The 18964-nt window shown below is 49.9% G+C and overlaps 1 protein-coding gene across 11 annotated transcripts in view; it reads left to right on the forward strand.

Annotated features, from left to right (window-relative positions):
• Window positions 1-357: 357 nt before the first annotated feature.
• The window catches only part of LOC100357058 (rho GTPase-activating protein 17), a 93053-nt gene continuing 74446 nt past the window's right edge, over window positions 358-18964 (forward strand). For 6 of the 11 annotated variants that reach the window (XR_011384648.1, XR_516933.4, XM_008257895.4 and 3 more), the window contains exon 1: window positions 359-540. Coding sequence is in view for 6 of the 11 variants with exons in the window: in XM_008257895.4 (XP_008256117.1) it covers window positions 488-540 (53 nt within the window). In the remaining 5 variants the exon portion in view is untranslated. Of the gene's footprint in view, window positions 541-18964 lie in introns of all 11 variants that reach the window. The other 5 variants (XR_011384646.1, XR_011384647.1, XR_516932.4 and 2 more) reach the window with 1 other exon arrangement.

Here is an 18964-nt window from a genome sequence, read left to right on the forward strand (position 1 = left end):
TTGGAGTTAGGGCCGGTGTTAGTGATTTACTCGTGTGTTGTCCTGTGTCCGTTGTTCGCGGTCTCCTCAGGGTGGTGGGTTTGAAATGATCGAACCCCACCGGACCGTATCGATCTATCGATCAGCTAACCATAAGGGCACCGAGCTGGGGCGCCACACGAGGCGCGGGTTCAGGGACCGAAAGCGACTAGAGCGGTGGTGGCGCGGTGAGGGGCCCCGGCGGGGCGGCCGAGGCTCCCAGGGCCGGCGCCCGGGCCCTCGCTCGCTCTCCTCCCTGGTTCGGCCTGGCTCGGCTCGGCCTCCTCACGGGCAGGCGGGCGGGCGGGCGGGCGGCGCCGCTGGAAGTGACGCGGCGAAGGCGGGGCCGGGCCGGGGAAGCCGCCGCCGCCGCCGCCGCCGCCGCCGCCTGGGCCGGGAAGCGATGTAGGAGCCGCCAGGCCGTCCCCTGCTTCGCCCGGCCCGAGCCCCGCGGGCTGCCGCCGCCGCCATGAAGAAGCAGTTCAACCGCATGAAGCAGCTGGCCAACCAGACCGTGGGCAGGCGAGTGCGCCGGGCCGGGGCGGGCCGGGGCGGGCCGGGGTCGCCTCGGGGTTGGGGGCGGGCGGCCCCTCCTCGGGCCCAGCGGCTTCCCGAGCGGCCTCAAGAGCCCCGCCCGGGGCCCCGCGGAGCTCGGAGTCGGGGGGCTGTGCCGCGCCGGGGCCTGGGCGCCGAGCGAGCTCCGGGCGGCTCCCCCGAGACGAGCCGGGCGGCCCGCTGCCTCCTCCAGGGCCACCCCTCGGGGCTGCGGGCTGCTCATTGTCCCGGCCCGGAGCAGCGTTGCCCTTGCGGGACTAGTAGACCCGATCCTTAGCTTCCCTCTTCGGGGGTCGAGTCTGCCCGGGCTCGCCGCCTCGTGCTGAACCTCCCCCGTCCCTTTCTGTGCCCAGCGCTGTGCAGAGGGGACTTGCCTTGCCAGCCCCTCCCCAGCCCCTTCTCCTGCAAGTGCACGGTGGCCGGAGGGTAGCTAAAGGCTGATGAAAGCCGCTCGGATTTGCTCGGGACATTCGGAGGTGCTGCTGTCTCCAACCCTGGGCTTAGATAGGAACTTTGAGAGCGGCTGCAAGTTCTTGACATTTAGAAATCCGGGGTTGGGAGGAAAAGGATTTTTGGAGACACCTTGTGCCCGTGACACAGTCTTCCCCCTTGGAATTGGAGACGGATGCTTGCTCATCCGTGGCTCTTTGGTGCTGCTGTCACGCTTAAGCAGAATCGTTATTGATTATTAAGTGACAAAAGTGAGCTGGAGTGCGTGGGTGAACAGGATGTCGGAGCAGGAATGATTTGTGGTTTGGAGAACTTCTCAGAGGTGGTTACCATGAGCGCTATCGGCTGGGCCAAGCATTTCAAGGACTTCCAGGGCAGCTGGGCTGTGCTGTAACCCAATTTACTGTTTATTCTGCGAAGAGATATGAAAGTGTGAATTTTTCACAGCTCTTGCTGCAGCTTCTCCTTTTTTTTTTTTTCTTTTAAACAGTAAAGGGGAGTTTGGTTTGGCTGCAGCACGTGGGACACTTCTTTTTCTGTGTGTCTGTGAAAATACTTTTACTTCCTCTTGAGTTTTCTAAATTTGCTTTTTACACTGTTTCGTTTCCTTCAACGTTTTGCTTAGTTTTGTCCTTTTTCTTTCCTTGCCCTGCCGTGGTGTCTTTGGTGGGCCTTTCTCCCGTTTGGAGAGTTAATCCCTGCTCCTGACGTGTGGCCAAGGCTCCTTTGCTGTTATCTGTGGGAAAATTAAAGAAATAATGGCAGGAGGAAGGTGGACGTGAGTAGTAATAGGGGCTGAAGTTTCAAGCAAGGATCTGCAAGTGAATGATAGAAGTCCTTGTGAGTTTGGTGCCTGCATTCGTGCAGTCTAGAATTACTGCTCAGTGCTTAGATGGTCACTTTGGCTGTTTTTTTTTTTTTTTTTTTTTTTTTACATTGTTGTGTCAGGCAAGGAAAGTTTGCTGTTTCCAGGCAAAGTTCTGAGAGCTCTGGGTCTATAAAGCCATTTAGGGTCTCTAGTTCCTGCTTCCTCTTAGGCTTCTCCTCTCACACTTTAAATTCCAGCCTAGCTTGCCTGCTTTCAGTTTCTAGGGGAGGCCGTGCTTTCTTCATTTCTGACCTGGAACTCTGGGAAGTCTGTCTCACCACACCTTGCCTGTGGCCACCTCAGTCTTCAAGTCTTCCTTTAGAGGTCTCTGTGCCTCTGGAAGCCTTCCGTCCCGGGTGTTTCCTATTCCCCTGCACCCCTGCTTTTCTGTAACCTGGTTTCCCCCTGTCTGTGCTCTCGGTGACACTGAACACCTTGAGAGTCCTTGCTGTGTTGCCTTTCATGCCCAGGGTCAGCTATGGGTCCTGCCACATGATAGATGCTCATTGAACGCTGTTAACTCCAGGATTCTGGTTCTTACTGGATTGCCCTGGTGGTGTGGGCTCCAGTATGGGAAACGGTGAACTAAATAGAGGGGTGATTCATGCTGGAAGTGTAATTCTGGATCTGATCTTTGACTTTGTTTGAAAATCTTTATTGCTAGATGCCAGTGGAAGCTGCAGCTATTGCAGAGCTATTAAGGGTGTGGTGTTTATGCACCCAAAGTCAGAACATCTGTCTACACTGAGGAACCTGTTGCATTTCTTACTTGCTGATTTCCTAGATATTTTTGTATTTTTTTTCCACTTAACATCATCACAAAAAACTAGGAAAGAAAAAAAATGGAAGCAGGAGAGAGCCCCCGAATGCCTAGTTCTTGGAAGCAGATGGATGGTGTGTATCAGAATCAGGATCCTGAATGTATTTGGGTAAAGATGAAGGCTAGAAGCCTAGAAGATCCCGCACCCCCCCTCCGCCCTTCATGATCTGGGTGGAGAAGGAAGCTCTACATGTGAGTGGCATGCCCCTTGGTTGGTGGTGTCTTGCAATGAAGTCTTCTCCCTAGCATGGAGACCTTGTGACTAACCCCACAGTGGGGCTCCTTGGGATGGACGTGTGGAGAGTTAGTAATGCCTGGACGAGTGAGTACTCATGATGCAATTTGTTTACGATGGGTGGGTGAGACTGTGCGAGAAGATGGTCTAGTGGATCATCGGGGCAAAGCTTGGGAGCTGGGGTCCTGATGTGGTGTCCCAAAGAGGAGACGTGGGTGGTTCTTCTAGTCCACTGCCTTTGTTGATTGAGGCATTCAACAGGAGCTTGTCAGCCCAGACTGTTCCCCCTTGTACATTAAAGAATAAGGGTGAATGCCTGGTTTCTGCCCTGAAGGAGCTCAGTAGATTTGTAGAGGAGATAGGGAAGCAGAACATAATTATGTCCAGGAGATAAGTGCAAGGCCGATGCAGAGGGCAAAACCTAGCTGTGACTGGGTGGACTGAGGTCGCCCAAGTTTTCCAGAGGAGAAAGTATGAGCAGAGCCTTTGATTTTTCCTCCATCTTTAAGCACTTTCAGGTTTTTCTTGTACTGACTGTGTCTCTTTGGGTGGAAGGAAATCCAATTCAGGTGCCTTGACCAAAGATAGAAATGGGCACATAAATGACCAAAGGAGACCAAGAGTAGTGTGGCTTCATAGTTCGCTGGAGCCAGAGAGTTCCACTCCTTACTAGGCAGTGTCCACAGGGAGACCCCCTGCCCCCGACAGTCTCCCATTGTCCTCAGTTGAAGTCACAGAGGGAAAGAATATTTTTCTCCTGGTCCCTGTCGCCAGAATCCCAGGATTGGCTCTGAATGCCTTTGAGTCATAGGCTTTGCCTGGAAATGGAATGGTGTCAGCCCCACCCCAGCCCTATGGACTGAGGGTAGAGGAGTGCTGCCTCCCCAGGGTAAACTGGGTGCTGTTACCGGCCAAAGGGGAGAATGTGTGTGGGTCAGGCAAGCATGGACATCATACAGTGTGTTCTGCAGTCCTGCTGGAATGAACAAGAGATGTTTTGTTTCTTGAAAACCTTTAATGAAGGCGATCCGGTGGACACGGATGGTGCTCTCGGGCAGGCCACATCTTAAATGGGGAAGGTGTACACCAGGACCAGGAGCTTGGTGTTATGGGAGGTGTCAAGGAACGGAGGAATCTGAGGGATGGAACTAAGAGGGCACAGTACCCAGGCTCCGGGAGGGAGCATCTCCCTGGGTATTGATTCCGCAGTGACCAGTTTCCCCTGGAACTCGGAATGCTTTTCCAGATGGTTGTCTTTAGATAAGCCAAGGTTAGAAACCCAAATGCCTGGAGGGCCAGGCTAGTAAAATCAATGTCTGCTGTGAGCCAGGTAGGAATGTGGACCCTGTGTGCCCTGATCTTTGGTGTTTTCAAGAAAACCTTGAAATCTGGACTTCAGTGAACGATAGGCGGGCATTCGTTTCAAATTCAGCAACCCCCATGATGCTACAGGGGTTCTTCAAGACCTTGTGCCAAAATGGAATTAAAAGTTAAGCTCATTTTGTTACAAAGCTGTTTAGAAATCCAGGCATAGTTTTCCTACAGTGTGAAGACCCCTTGTACACGGAACTAAACAAAATGCTTTGAGGCCACATGTGGCCAGCTGTGGCCATAGTAGAAAGCTGGATTGGAAGTAGAGCAGCCGGGACTCGAACCGGTACTCATATGGGATGCCGGCACTTCAGGCCAGGGTGTTAACCTGCTGTGCCACAGCACCAGCCCCAAGCAGTATTTCTCAGAGTGGACAGGTAGGTGTGCTCTGCTTCTGGACCAGGCGTTCCATCCAGCGTCTGCATTGAGTTGGGGTGGAAAGCGGCCCTGCATCTTTGCAATGTCTTTTTAGTCTGATCTGCCATGGCCTTGTTGTTACATGTATGTTGTGAAATCCTAGAATATCAAGAGTATTTCTAGATGAGTTGGGAAAAAAACCAGATGTGAAAGGATGTGATCATGTTGGCATCATCCTTTGTGAATCACAAACTTTGTGGGAAATGCACATTATCTTTTAATTCTCCTTGTCTGTGAACCTCTCAGAGTGCCCTTGTGTTGTGAACTTGCCCTGCGTCTGAGGTTTTTAGTTAAACCTGGAGGGTTTGACCTGGGGCCCCAGAGTCAGTGTGTGCACCGTGAGTTCTGTCGGATCACGGTTGTTTTGTGTGCGTCCTTCTCTTTCTCAAATACAGGTAGATGCTGTAGTACTTAATCAGCTACAGATCCCTTTCAGAATATGGTTACACCCCAAATTGTTTGTGTGTATTGTTTACTTAAATGTAGTTATTAAAAGTAAATTCACAGGGGGCCAGCGCTGCGGCTCACTAGGCTAATCTTCCGCCTGCAGCGCTGGCACACCGGGTTCTAGTTCCATTCAGGATGCCAGATTCTGTCCCGGTTGCCCCTCTTCGAGGGCAGCTCTCTGCTGTGGCCCGGGAGTGCAGTGGAGGATGGCCCAAGTCCTTGGGCCCTGCACCCCATGGGAGACCAGGAGAAGCACCTGGCTCCTGCCATCGGATCAGCGCGGTGTGCTTGCTGCAGCGCCCCGGCTGCAGCAGCCATTGTGGGGTGAACCAACAGCACAGGAAGACCTTTCTCTCTGTCTCTCTCTCTCACTGTCTACTCTGCCTGTCAAAAAAAATTAAAAAAAAGAAGGAAAAAAAAAAAAAAGTAAATTCACAGGGACTGCTGCCTGCAACGCCAGCATCCCATGCTAGCACCGGTTAGATCCTGGCTGCTCCACTTCCCTTCCAGCTCTCTGCTATTGGCCTGGGAAAGCAGCAAGACATGGCCCAAGTGTTTGGATCCCTGCCACCCACGTGGGAGACCCAGATGAAGTTCATGGCTCCTGGCTTTGGCTTGACTTGGTGCCGGCTGTTGTGGCCCTCTGGAAAGTGAACCAGTGGATGGAAGATCTGTGTGTCTCTCTGTCTCTCCCTCTCTCTCTGTACCTCTTTCAAATACATTTCTTAAAAAAAGTAAATTCACAGTCCCTAATCTGAAACCTTTGGGGCCAATGAACTTTAGAATTCTGAAATTTTCAGGTGTTGGCAGAGTAATGATGGTCATCAATGGTATCTTCAATGGGCCTGGGGCACACCAGCAGTCAAACATACTGTTAATTTTATAGTGAAATGTATGAATCTAGCCACACTAAATGGAAACATAAAGCTTATAAATAGCCTCATGTCAGTTCAGGTCAAGTGTTGTTGCCAAGTGAGTTACAAACAAACTTGTTTTTGGAGTGTTTTGGATTTAAAATGCTGAGTAGAGATTGCGGATCTGCCCTGCTTTTAGTAATAGACCTGTTGAGTTTGCATAATTATTTTACTTTAGATAATGTTTCTCATACCCAAATGGTTGGAAACCACAATTGTGATGTACCAGGGGAGGTCGTGAATTATGATGTATAAGGGGCAGTCGTGAATTATGATGTACAAGCAGGGGTCACAGATTGTGATGTATAAGCCGAGGTCACACTTACGATGCAGAAGCCAGGCAGGTAAAATGAGTAAGTGAAATGGGAGGTAGGTGGAACAGCAGGGCATGGTGGGGACTGCGGTGTGCTGCCAAGTACATGGCCATTTAAAGGTGTTGCTCCTGTTCAGCCATTTGTTGCCATGGTGCATGTGGGTGCAGTGGAGCCACACCTTCCCATTTTTTTTTAAATGAGTTTTTTTAAGATTTATTTATTTTTTTTTTGGAATAGTTACACAGAGAGAGAAGGAGAGGCAGAGAGAGAGGGAGAGAGAGAGAGAGAGAGAGCGAGCTTCCATCCGCTGGTTCACTCCCCAGTTGGCCACAACAATCCGAAGCCAGCAGCCAGGAGCTTCTTCCAGGTCTCCCATGCAGGTGCAGGGGCCCAAGGACTTGGGCCATAGCAGAGAGCAGGATTGGAAGTGGAGCAGCCAGGACTTTGGCGCTCACATGTATGCTGGTGCTTCAGGCCAGGGCGTTAACCCGCTGCGCCACAGCACTGGCCCCCACACCTTCCCATTTTTAAGGATGCTCTAGACTGCTGGCTTCCATGTGAAGTTTTTTGATATTTAAATGTTGGCAACTAAAAAAAAAATCCAGTATGTAGGCCAAATAAAACATATCTGTAATCTTTATCTGGCCTTGGGCTGTCTGCCCAAGGTATGAAAAGTTGTCAGTGGTGGTAGAAATAAAGTATTTCTTAAGCTTTGGAGGGGTACATTTGTTTTATCTTTATTTGTTATTTCTTACATACTGGGTGTTTTTGTGTATAACATATCTCATAATAATACACTCACTGATGGGCACTTTATTTTAAAACTGCCTTATTTTCTAGCCAGTAGGCAGTTTTCTGTGTCATCTACAAATGGGAAACTTCAAAGTTACTTTTCTTGGAGAAGTTAATGATATCCTCTCCTTAAAAATAGGAGCACTTTTAAAACAGGTTTGAGTTAAAGGAGGTTCGATTATGACTGTCCCACGTTTGCACAGTCACGGTCAAAACGGCATTGCTGTACCACTGTGTCCGGTCTGTAAGACCTGGGTTCCCGTGCCACACTCTGTCCCATTAATTACAGCTTAGTGATTAGTCGCACTGGCTGCTTGCTTGTGCCGTGATAAGATGTTTCTGCCTTCCTCTGCTTTCCCAGGTGTCTTCCTTAGCAGAGATGCTGTTCTGCTAGTCCTCGACGCGATCTCTCCTTGAATGTTTCATGAGCATTTCTTCTATAGTTTCTCGGTGTTCTTCCACGTGGTTCAGCCAAGTTCATGCTGCTTAAGGACTCTATATTATAAATTGGAGACTAAATAAACAGGTGATCAGAGGAGTATAAATAAATGAATGTTTAAAAACTCACAGAACTTCTTTCCAAGCACCTACTGGCTACCTGTCACCTGTCAGGGTGAACATTTTAAATCAGCCAGCTTGGATTTCATGTGGTCATTGGATAGGTGCAGATGCCTGGGCTGGAGCGGCCACTTGAAACCATGCCCTGCTGCACCGTGGGGAGGTACAGCACAGTATTTACTGCATCAGGTGTGTGTGTGCTAGGCCTGAGGGAGCAGGGGCACAGGCACGAGTGGCTCTGAGACGTGCTTGGAAGGTCAGTGAGGATTTCTGTGGACATGTAACACTGGAGGGACTTTTTTTTTTTTTTTTAAGACTTACTTATTGTTTGAAAGAGAGAGAGAAAGAGAGACATTAAGAGAGAGAAATCTTCTATCCCCTGGTCCACTCTCCAAATGCCTGCAACGTTTAGGCTGTGTCAGTGAGAAGCCAGGAACAGGAACTCCGTCCTGGTCCCCTACGTGGGTCGCAGGGGCTTCTCTTCCAGGCCTGTTAGCAGGACCTCGAAGTGGAAAAGTCAGGACTTGAACTGGTGCTCCGAGCCACTGCCCCACGACTCAGACCCTTGACTGATCTTAAGAGCAGGCAGCTAGAGACAACAGATGGTTGAGAATCCAAGAGGGCAGAAACCGTTTTAGGGAAACCTCATACTCTGAAAATTGTATCTTTCAGTTTAACAGTTAAACCCCTGTTGTGTGCTTCTTAGGAGGGGAACAACTTTGTCCAGCTCTTTTATTTTTAAATCAGTTGGTAGTGAATGGCTCTTTGTTAGATCTACTTATTGTTTAAGGCCAGAGTGACTGCCATTTCAGTTTATAGCCCCTGGATGCATTTCCATCCAAAAGAAAGTATAAGTTGGTTCCTGGGAGCTTTAAAAAGCTTTCAGACCAGCATAATGTTCTTTGCCTAGTGTAAACTGATGGTCACCTTTCCCCCAACTTGGCAGTCTTCTTGCAAGTTAAAATCTATCATGACTGCATACAGTGTAACTTTTTATTTTCTTTACTTCCAGCTGTACTTGGACATCTGCTATTTTAGTACTCTCAGGATTTCTGTAGTTTTGGACCTACCAGGGTTAATTCTCCCCCAAACAACCCCAAGATGGCAGGACTAAATGACGCAGACAATTGAGAAAGATGAGTTGATACTTAGGAAGAGAACTCTGATAATAGGCAGAGGGAGGAGGGGAAAGAAGACTACTAGGAAGTTGCTGAAATAGGCTGAGAGAGGAGAGAACAGCCAGAAATCAGGCGGTACCACTGGGGAACGATTGGGGAAAAATACCTAATACCGTGATGTTTGGCAAGAAGGAAAGAGAAAGTGAAGAGCTGAAAAGGTTCAGGTTATGGCTGGATTTTATGTCTGAAATAGGTAACACAATAATACTCACTTTTCCATGGCTTTATAATGATTTTCTTTTTTTTTTTTCTTTTGAAGTTTCATTTGTTCTCATTTTAATTGGAAGACAGAGACAGAGATCAGCCATTCACTGGTTCACTCCCCAATTGCCTGCCACAGCACAGGGTGATCCAGGCCAAAGCGAGGAGCCAGGAACGCCATCTGGGTCTCCCACGTGCATGGCAGGGACCCAAGTACTTGGGCCGTCTTCCGCTGCCTTCCTGGGCACATCATCAGGAAGCTGGATTAGAAGTGGAGTAGTTGGGACTCCAATACGGGATGCTAGCATAGCAAGTAGTAGCTTAACTTGGATGTACCACAACACTGGCCTCAAACATGTAATTCTTATATATATTTTAACCTTGGGTTGGCCTTTCTCTAATATTCCATTGATTTATACCTTGGGATGTGCGTATATGTGGGCATCAGTGTGCCACTGTTTTTCATATTAATCTGTAATGTATTTTAAATCTGGTAGAGCTGTTCTCTCAATTTTTCCTTCTCAGTTTTTCTCTCTTAATTTTGTATAAGACAAATGTTGGTGTCACCTTTTTCCTAATTTTCTCGGAAAATTCATTTAGGGTTTTGATAGGCTCATTCATTCAAATAAATTTTATTGGGTATCTGATATGGGGTAGGCCCTGAGGGTATAAAATAAATGAAACCCAGGCATTTATGGCCCAGTAAGTGTATGAGTAATACCTTGAGAAGAATTGGTATTTTTTTAAAGATTTATTTTATTTATTTGAAAGTCAGAGTTGCACACAGAGAGAGAAGGAGAGGCAGAAAGAGAAAGAGGTCTTCCATCCGCTGGTTCACTCCCCAGTTGGGCGCATCAGCCAGAGCTGTGCTGATCTGAATCCAGGAGCCAGGGGCTTCCTCTGGGGCTTCCCATGTGGGTGTAGGGGTCTAAGGACCTGGGCCATCTTCTTCTACTGCATTTCCAGGCCATAGCAGAGAGCTGGATCGGAAGTGGAGCTGCTGGGAATGGAATCGGTGCCCATATGGGATGCCGGCACTGCAGGCGGTGGCTTTACCTGCGGCACCACAGCGCCGGCCCCAGAATTGATACTTTTTTTTTTTTAAGATTTATTTTATTTATTTGAAAGACAGTTACAGAGAGAGGTAGAGGCAGAGAGAGAGAGAGAGAGAGAGAGTCTTCCATCTGCTGGTTCACTCTCCAGATGGCCACAACGACCACAGATGCACCGATCTGAAGCCAGGAGCCAGGAGCTTCCTCCAGGTCTCTCACATGGGTGCAGGGGCCCAAGGGCTTGAACCATCTTCTACTGCTTTCCCAGGCCACAGCAGAGAGCTGGATCGGAAGTGGAGCAGCCGGGACTAGAGCCGGCGCCCATATGGGATGCCAGCACTTCAGGCCAGGGCTTTAATCTGCTGCACCACAGCACTGGCCCCCAGAATTACTACTCTTAAAACACGAATATAGTGGGGCTGGCCTTGTGGCATAGCAGGTTAAGCCCACCTTAGCGCTGCTGTCGTCCCATAAGGGTGACGTTTTGAGTGCTGGCTGCGGTGCTTCCCATCCTGCTCCCTGCAGATGGCGCCTGGTAAAGCAGCTGAAGATGGCAGGGAGCTGGATCGGAAGTGGAGCAGCCAGGACTTGAACCGGCATCCATATGGGATGCCAGCACTGCAGGCGGCAGCTTTACCTGCTGTGCCACAGCACTGGCCCCTTGCTTCTTTTGAGCCACACATATTTAGTGTATCTATGTTTCAAGTGGTTATGTATTTATTTTTTAAAGATTTATTTATTTGAAAGGCAGAGGAAGAGAGAGAGGTCTTCCATCCACTGGTTTCCCCAGATAGCTGCAATAGTTAGAGCTGAGCCGCTCCAAAGCCAGGAGCGAGGAGCTTCTTCCAGGTCTCCCACGCAGGGGCTGGGGCCCAAGGACTTGGGCCATCTTCCACTGCTTTCCCAGGCCATGGCAGAGAGCTGCATTGGAAGGGGAGCAGCCAGGTCTCAAACTGGTACCCATATGGGGTGCTGGCGCTGCAGGTGGCAGCTTTATCTGCTGCAAAACAGTGCCGGCCCCTTTAGTGTGTCTGATATTTGAGCCTTTATTCTGTATCTTAGTCATAATGTTGGCAGGTGTTCTTAAAAGCAGAATGCTGAATTTGTAGCACTCCAACCCTATGGAGAAGGCAATGTGATTCACTTTAGAAATAGGGAGGAGTTAGAAGGGGAAGTTGTAAAACGAAGAGTGTAAATGAAGCAGACATGGCAGTATGTTAATGTCATTAACCAAAGTGGGCAGTAGACTTAATCGTAGGCTCTGAAGCCTTGCTACCTGTGGATTGAAATGGAGGCTATTATTATTTATTTGAAAGATTTATATATTTATCTGAAAGACTGAGTGACAGAAATCTTCCATTTGCTGATTCACTCCACAGATGGCCACAACCACCAGGGCTGTATCAGACCTTGGCTAGGAGCCAAGAATTCCATCCAGGTCTCCCATAGGAGTGTCAGGGACCCACACACTTGGGCCATTGTCTGCTGATTTCCCACGTACATTAGCAGGGAGCTGGATCAGAAGCAGAGCAGCTGGGAGTGCCATCCCAAACAGCAACTTAACCTGCTGCACTATGACGCCCACCCCAGGTGGAGGCTCTAACAACTCTTGCTGGGAAAAATCATTCACACACACAGATACCCATATCGTTTCATGGGCTAGACAGACATCCTCAAGCCCCTGGAAAAGAACCCAGGATTCGAGGCATTGGGTGTAGCAGTTAAGGCACCTCTTGGGACACCTGCAACCCATATTAGATTCCTTGGTTCCAGTCCCAGCTCTGTTCTCAGTTTCAGCTTCTCGCTAATGTTGCACCCTTGGAGGAAGTGCTTGATGGTCCAAAGGGTTGGGTCCCTGCTGCTCTCATGGGGGACTTGGATCTTGGCTCCTGATTTCTGCCTGGCCCAGCCCTGGCCTTTGGAGGGCATTTGAGGAATCAACCAGCAGGTGGGAGATCTCTTTCTGTCTCAGCCTCTCTGCTTTCAACTGAATAAAATCACCAAACACCTGGCCTATATAAAAAAAGACACAGAAAACCCAAGTATGTGGTTGACAGCGGGGAGCCCACACAGAAGCTTCTAGAGAAACACACTGCAGGTGTGTGCTCCCAGGTCTGTCTCTCCTCTGTGCGTGTGGTTCTGCCAGTTCCCAGAACCGAGAGTCTCCCCCGCACGCGAGCAGAAATGTGGTTCTTTGTGATGCGATTTGCTGGTCTGGCAATTACTTTCCCTTAAGAATTGACTTTCTTGGCAAGGAGTTCATTCCGTTTTCAAAAGTTTTCAGACCAGGGCTGAAACATCCTGAAACTGCAGTAGAAGTGCAGGGGACTGGATCTGGGGACTCAGAGTCCGGCTGTGCCGTCTGCCGGCTTGCTCCCTGACCTTGGCTTGTAACACGACCGTGCTTGTAACATGGGGCTCCTGATAACGCACAGGGACCGCCCCGGTCTGGTTAAGAAGTGGGCAAGTGCTGAGGAGGCATCAAAGATGGCGAGGAAACAGCACAAGACGACAGGCTGCACTGGGGAAATAGGTCAGATTCTACCTACCACTCTGGGCCAAGGTAAATTCTGACAGATTAGGCGTTTCACGAGAAAAATAAAACCATAAAATACATAGAAGAAAAGATAGCTCACAGTGGGGAGTACTTCATCGTTTAGCAGAAAATTGCAAAGAATGAAGAATAATAGATGATCACATAATAATTAAACTTTTGCCTGTTATTAAATAAATATATAATGCCATCATAATTAAAATCATGTCGAGTGACTACTTGGAGAAAGCCAAGGGCACCACAGCAGAGGGGCGATGTCCTTAATGCATGAAGCGCTAATCAACTTGGAGAACTCCCCTTTCACGAGTGCAGATCCTGAGCAGAAGGTTCTCAGATGAGGTACAGACGCCCAGTAAATACGTGTGGCCCTTCCGCAGTGCAAGTAATCAAGGAAACGCAAGGCTTCAAGGCTTCATTTTTCACTTCTTTTGCTTAGTAAGTCGCAGAGTTCAAGACAATGACCTTTTGCTTTATGGGGTGTGGTGAGAGAGGCCGGGCAGTGCGCGCGCCCGTGGGAATGCAAAGCGACGTGCTCTGCCAGGAGGCAAGCTGCCCCTGCCCTGTAAGGACCACTGATAAAGTCTTAACCCTAACCTTTTGTCCTCTGTGCACCCCCAGCCCCTACCGTTCCAGACTCCCGTCTGCCTCCTGAGTCAGTCACGCCGGTTACTCTTTGACATCACTCTCAAATCTGTCCAGCTGGCCTTTTTCTGTCACCTGTGCTGCCAGCTAACAGCCTGGGTCTGTGTCTTTTTGACCTCTCCACTCCCAGACCTGGGGTGTGGGGTGTAGCCCAGAAAGATCATCCAGTTATGCAGGCTAGGGCTGCCAACATTTTATAGCCTCCTAGCTCAGCTGAGCTTTTCCTACTGCCTTCCAGTCCTTGGCTAGAGCTCCTCTCCCATTTTCCTGAGTGCTTTTGCCAGCCTCTCACTTTTCTCAGACCCACTCCACCCTCCCCAGACACACCCACTCTCCTCAGATGACCTGCCTCCTCACTCCCAGAGAAGAGCAAGTGCAGCCTCTGCTTCCCAGAGTCCGGTGCTCCTGTTTATACCAGTCTTTGTGGTCGTCATCTTGCCTGTTGGCCTCAGGTCCTGCCACCTGTCTGGGGCCAGCCTCTCCTACCTGTGCCATGTGCCCCGAGCATTCCACCAGGGTCTCGGGTCCTGCCACCTATCTGGGGCCAGCCTCTCCTACCCGTGCCACATGCCCCGAGCATTCTGTAAGGGTCTCGGGTCTGCCACCTGTCTGGGGCCAGCCTCTCCTACCCGTGCCACATGCCCCGAGCATTCTGTAAGGGTCTCGGGTCCTGCCACCTGTCTGGGGCCAGCCTCTCCTACCCGTGCCATGTGCCCCGAGCATTCCATCAGGGTCTCGGGTCCTGACACCTGTCTGGGGCCAGCCTCTCCTACCTGTGCCACGTGCCCCGAGCATTCCATCAGGGTCTCGGGTCCTGACACCTGTCTGGGGCCAGCCTCTCCTACCTGTGCCATGTGCCCCGAGCATTCTGTAAGGGTCTCGGGTCCTGCCACCTGTCTGGGGCCAGCCTCTCCTACAGGTCAAACGTGCCCCCCCAAGCATTCTACAAGGGTCTCGGGTCCTGCCAGCTGTCTGGGGCCAGCCTCTCCTACCTGTGCCACATGCCCCGAGCGTTCCACCAGGGTCTTCCCCTTGCTGCTGTGCATTCTCAGCCTCCCTCTTGTGGCTGCTGCAGTCGTGTCGGGACATTCTCAGCCTTCCCCTCCCTTCCTGGGGCTCTTTCATCAGTGCCCTGCATCTTGGTCTCCCTGACCAGTTCTCCTTTCCTTTCCTCTCTGCTGCAGTTTGCAGAGTTGCTCTGCTCACACCCAGTCCCGCTCTCTTGCGTGCCCTCTCTAGGGACTCTTTTTCTGTTTCCTGTGTTGGCTCCTCTTCCGGTATATTCCTGACTCATCCGTCCTTCACCCCATCTTCTCTGCAGGATCTGTCTCCTGAGTGAGCTGCCCTAGATCCGTTTGCCGCTGATAGGTAGAGCATGCCCTGGGTTTCTGGTCCAGATGCCTCTTCCATGCTTCAGGGCCATGCAGCCACAGCCACACTGGACGTCCCCATCAGAAGTTACAGATCCCTGAAACAGCATTTCCAGAGCTGACCTCACTCACCGCACCTGCAGATCCTCCCAGATTCTCTCTGCACGAAGGGGCACTTGGCATTGAAACGTGGGGTATCCTAGGCTCTCCCCTCTTTTCCCATCCACACCCAGGTCACATCTTCCCCTGCAGTAGCTCTCTGTGCCCACCTCCACATACCGTGGTTCCTGGTTCCCTTCTCAGTTGGACCTCACGTTCGTCTTTGCAGATGAAGAAACAGGCCCAGGAAGATTCAGTAACTTGTCTGAGGTCACAGAGACAAGACTCTTCCTTGTGTAACAGTTGAAAAAATGCCTTTTAAAGATTGTTTATTTATTTGAAAGACAGAATGAACTACAGTGAGAGACAGAGATCTTCCATCTGCTGGTTCACTCGCCAGATAGCTGCAGCCAGGGCTAGTGTTGTGATGCAGTAGGTTAGGCCATCCTGTGTGGGTGCCAGTTCTGCGACCTGGCTGTTCCACGGCTGATCTAGCTCCTTGTTAGTGTGCTTGGGAAGGCAATGGAAGACGGCCCAGGTGTTTGGGCTCCTGCCACCATCATGGGAGATCCTGAGAGGCCTCCTGGCTCCTGGCTTCAGCTTGGCCCCCTCTCCTCCCATTGCATCCATTTGGGGAGTGTGCCAGTGGATGAAGTATCTCTCTCTTCCTGTCTGTCTTTTGCCAAACCCCTACCATGTAACTCTGCCTTTTAAATAAATCTTTAAAATAACAACAACAAAATGGCTGCAACAGCAAGGCTTGGACTGGGCTGAAGGCTGGTGTCCCGTGTGGGCGACAGAGACCCATGTGTTTGGAACGTCATCCATTGCTTTCCCTGGTGGATTAGCAGGAAGCTGGATAGGAAGCAGAGCAGCCAGAACTCAGATTTTGGCACTCCAGTGAGGGATGCCAGCATCACAAGTGGCAGCCCCTGTAGCATCACACCGGTCCCCAGACCTTTTTAGGGATTAGCACTTAATGCATATTATTATTATTTTTTTAGAAGCAGAGTTATAGAGAGAGGGACAGACAGAAAGGTCTTCCATCTGCTGGTTCACTCCCCAAATGGCCACGACGTTCAGAGCTGAGCTGATCTGAAGCCTCTGGGTCTCCTTTATGGTTGCAGGGCCCAAGCACTTGGGTGGTCCTCCAGTGCTTTCCCAGGCCACAGCAGAGAGCTGGATCAGAAGAGGAGCAGCCAGGACACAAACTGGCACCCATATGGGATGCCGGTGCTGCAGGTGGAGGCTTAGCTCACTGTGCCACAGTGCCAGCCCCAATATCTGCATTTCCAAAGGAAATGGAGACAGAGAGATACATCTTCTGCTTTATTGCTCCATGGCTCCTAGGTGCTGGGCTGGGGTTGACTCCGCACACTTGCACCAGGCTTTCGGTCTTAGCCCTTTTACCCACCTGCAGGGAACTAGCACCTTGATGGAGGTGGAGGTGGGAGGTGGGTGCCTTCAGAACACACATTGTTGGGCATTTTTCTGTTGTGCTTTCAGAGTTGTGGGTGGTGAAGGAGTATGTGTGTGTATAAGGTGTTCTCATTAGTTAGAGTGCTTGTGATAATAAGACTGATATCCTGTTTGAACAGTGTCCATATCTGATGAGAGGCTAGATTTGTCCAGTAATGCTGGAGAAATTACTAGTCGGTTTAAAATGCTCCCTCCTTTTGCTACTGCCCCTCCTGCCATTGTGTCAATTTATTTTATAACTTGTTGACAGATTCTTAGGAATACAGCTATCATAATTATTTGACATAGCACGACAGATTGAATGGCTGTCTCCATGGATGGGTTCTTGAAATCGTTGATGGCAGGAAGATCCCCAGGGACACTGTCAATGGGAGACAGTTGAAGACAGACGGAACACATGTTTGTTTCTTCTCTCCCCTTGAAGTCCACCGAGATGTTACAGGAGTAACATTTAGGTCTTAGAAATTGAAAGCCATTTCAGAAAAAGTCCAAGGTGTACTTACCACTAAAAATAGGTCTCTAGATAACTGGCACAAGTGGAATTGTATTTGTTCATTCATTATCTGAGGCAGGACAGTGGTATATAAGAAAAACCGTATATAAGAAAACTCTTTAGAAAGTCTGTTATATCCATTAAGGGGGAAAAAGCAGGCTACTAAGACAAAGATACGGAGTTCTTAGAAATTAAAGAATATAGTACCATGGGGCCGGCGCTCTGGTGTGGCAAGTAAAGCCGCCGCATGTAGTACTGGCATCCCATATGAGTGCCAGTTTGAGTCCCGGCTGCTCCACTTCTGTTCCAGCTCTCTGCTGTGGCCTGTGAAAGCAGTGGTGGATGGCCCAAATCCTTGGGCCCCTGCACCCATGTGGGAAGAGCTGGAGGACACTCCTGGCTCCTGGCTTTGGATCGGCACAGCTGTGGCTGTTGCAGCCAATTGGGGAGTGAACCAGCAGATGGAAGACTTCTCTCTCCCTCTCTCTCTCTGCCTCTCCTCTTTCTGTGAAACTCTGATATCAAATAAATAAAGAAATCTTTTAAAAAAATAGTACGATAACCCATGGGTATGATTTGGATATTGGTAAGGCTGTCCCCCTAGAGCCCATCTGTTAAAGGCTTGGTCCCCAGAGCCTTATATTAGTGGTTGTAAAGGTAGAAACTTAGTCCCATTGTAATATTTAGGGGTGGGGCCTTGGGAAGAGATTAGATCAGATTGGGTTGTTGGGGTGCTATCTGATTGTGGTGGCTTCATCAGGACAGAGATGAACGCTGTCCTCTCTCTTGCCATGTGGCGCTCCTGCTGCCTTGAGACTGCCAGCAAGCACGCCATCCCCAGGTGCTGAACTAAAGGGGCTGCCCAGTGTCGGACTGTGAGCCGAAATACACCTCCTCCCTTCCTAAGTAGCTTGTCTTAGGTATTCTGAGAAGCCGACAGATACACCTATTCAGGAAAAGTCGCAGGGGAACTAAAAAAGAAACAGTCTCGGAAGTGGATTGAAAGCAAATTTCTGTGTTCATTTTCCAGGATTTAGGGGTGCCCTAAATTTGCATAATCAGAAATGCCACTGATAAAGAGCATTTAGTTGCAGGTCATTACAAGTCGGAAGGACCCAGTTTGTCTTCCCCCAACCTCACATTCCAGGAGCCTGGCTGGGTGGTGCTGCCCTGCCACACGCAGAGGCTGCCACCTTTTTGCCTCCTGCTATCAAGAGGCCTTTCCTTTCTGGCAGCCCTAAGGTTTCTTCCTGTTAACCAAAAAGTTCTCAACTTGGGGCAGTTTTTCTTTTCCCTGAGGGCATCTGGCAATATCCCCAGACAGTTTTGGTTGTCACCACTGTTGAGGGAGGGGAGAAAAGAACGTGTTGTCACTTGAGGGTGAAAGCCAGGGATCCTGTTAAACACTCTGTAACACCAAGGTTAGCCCTCAAAGGAAGGAATTACCAGGGCTGGCGCCATGGCTCACTTGGTTAATCCTCCGCCTGCGGCACCGGCATCCCGTATAGGCGCCTGATTCTAGTCCTGGTTGCTCCTCTTCCAGTCCAGCTCTGCTGTGGCTCGGGAAGGCAGTGGAGGATGGCCCAAGTGCTTGCATCCTGCACCCCCATGGGACACCAGGAGGAAGCACCTGGCTCCTGGGATCGGCGGAGCTCTGGCCGTAGCGGCCATTTTGGGGGTGAACCAACGGAAGGAAGACCTTTCTCTCTGTCTCTCTCTCTCTCACTGTCTTACTCTGTCAAATTAAAAAAAAAAAAAAGGGAAGGAATTATCTAGACCCAGGTGGTCAATTGTGCCAAGAGTTTAAACAGAGCCTACCAGGCCTGCAGGCAAAATATTCCCAAGGTCTTGCAGACCATAAGTGGTTAAATTGGCAGTTTAATGCTAAACTATGCTAATCATTTGCTAAAGAGCAGATGAAATCTTCAACCTTCCATGGTGCCTAATCACTCTGCAGAGTGAAACTTCAGGTGGATGTCCAGAGTGACACTTAGCCTGGGGCAGACATACTCCCAGAGTGACTGCTGGATCCTCCCACTGCTCCCTTCTGTGGCAGGCCTGTGTGGTCCTGTGTCCTGGGGAGTCCAGATACAGCCTCAGGATTCTCTGTCTTCTTTTAAGATTGTTTATTTCTTTT

The sequence above is a fragment of the Oryctolagus cuniculus genome, chromosome 19, assembly GCF_964237555.1.
Source record: "Oryctolagus cuniculus chromosome 19, mOryCun1.1, whole genome shotgun sequence".
Taxonomy (NCBI): Eukaryota; Metazoa; Chordata; class Mammalia; order Lagomorpha; family Leporidae; genus Oryctolagus; species Oryctolagus cuniculus.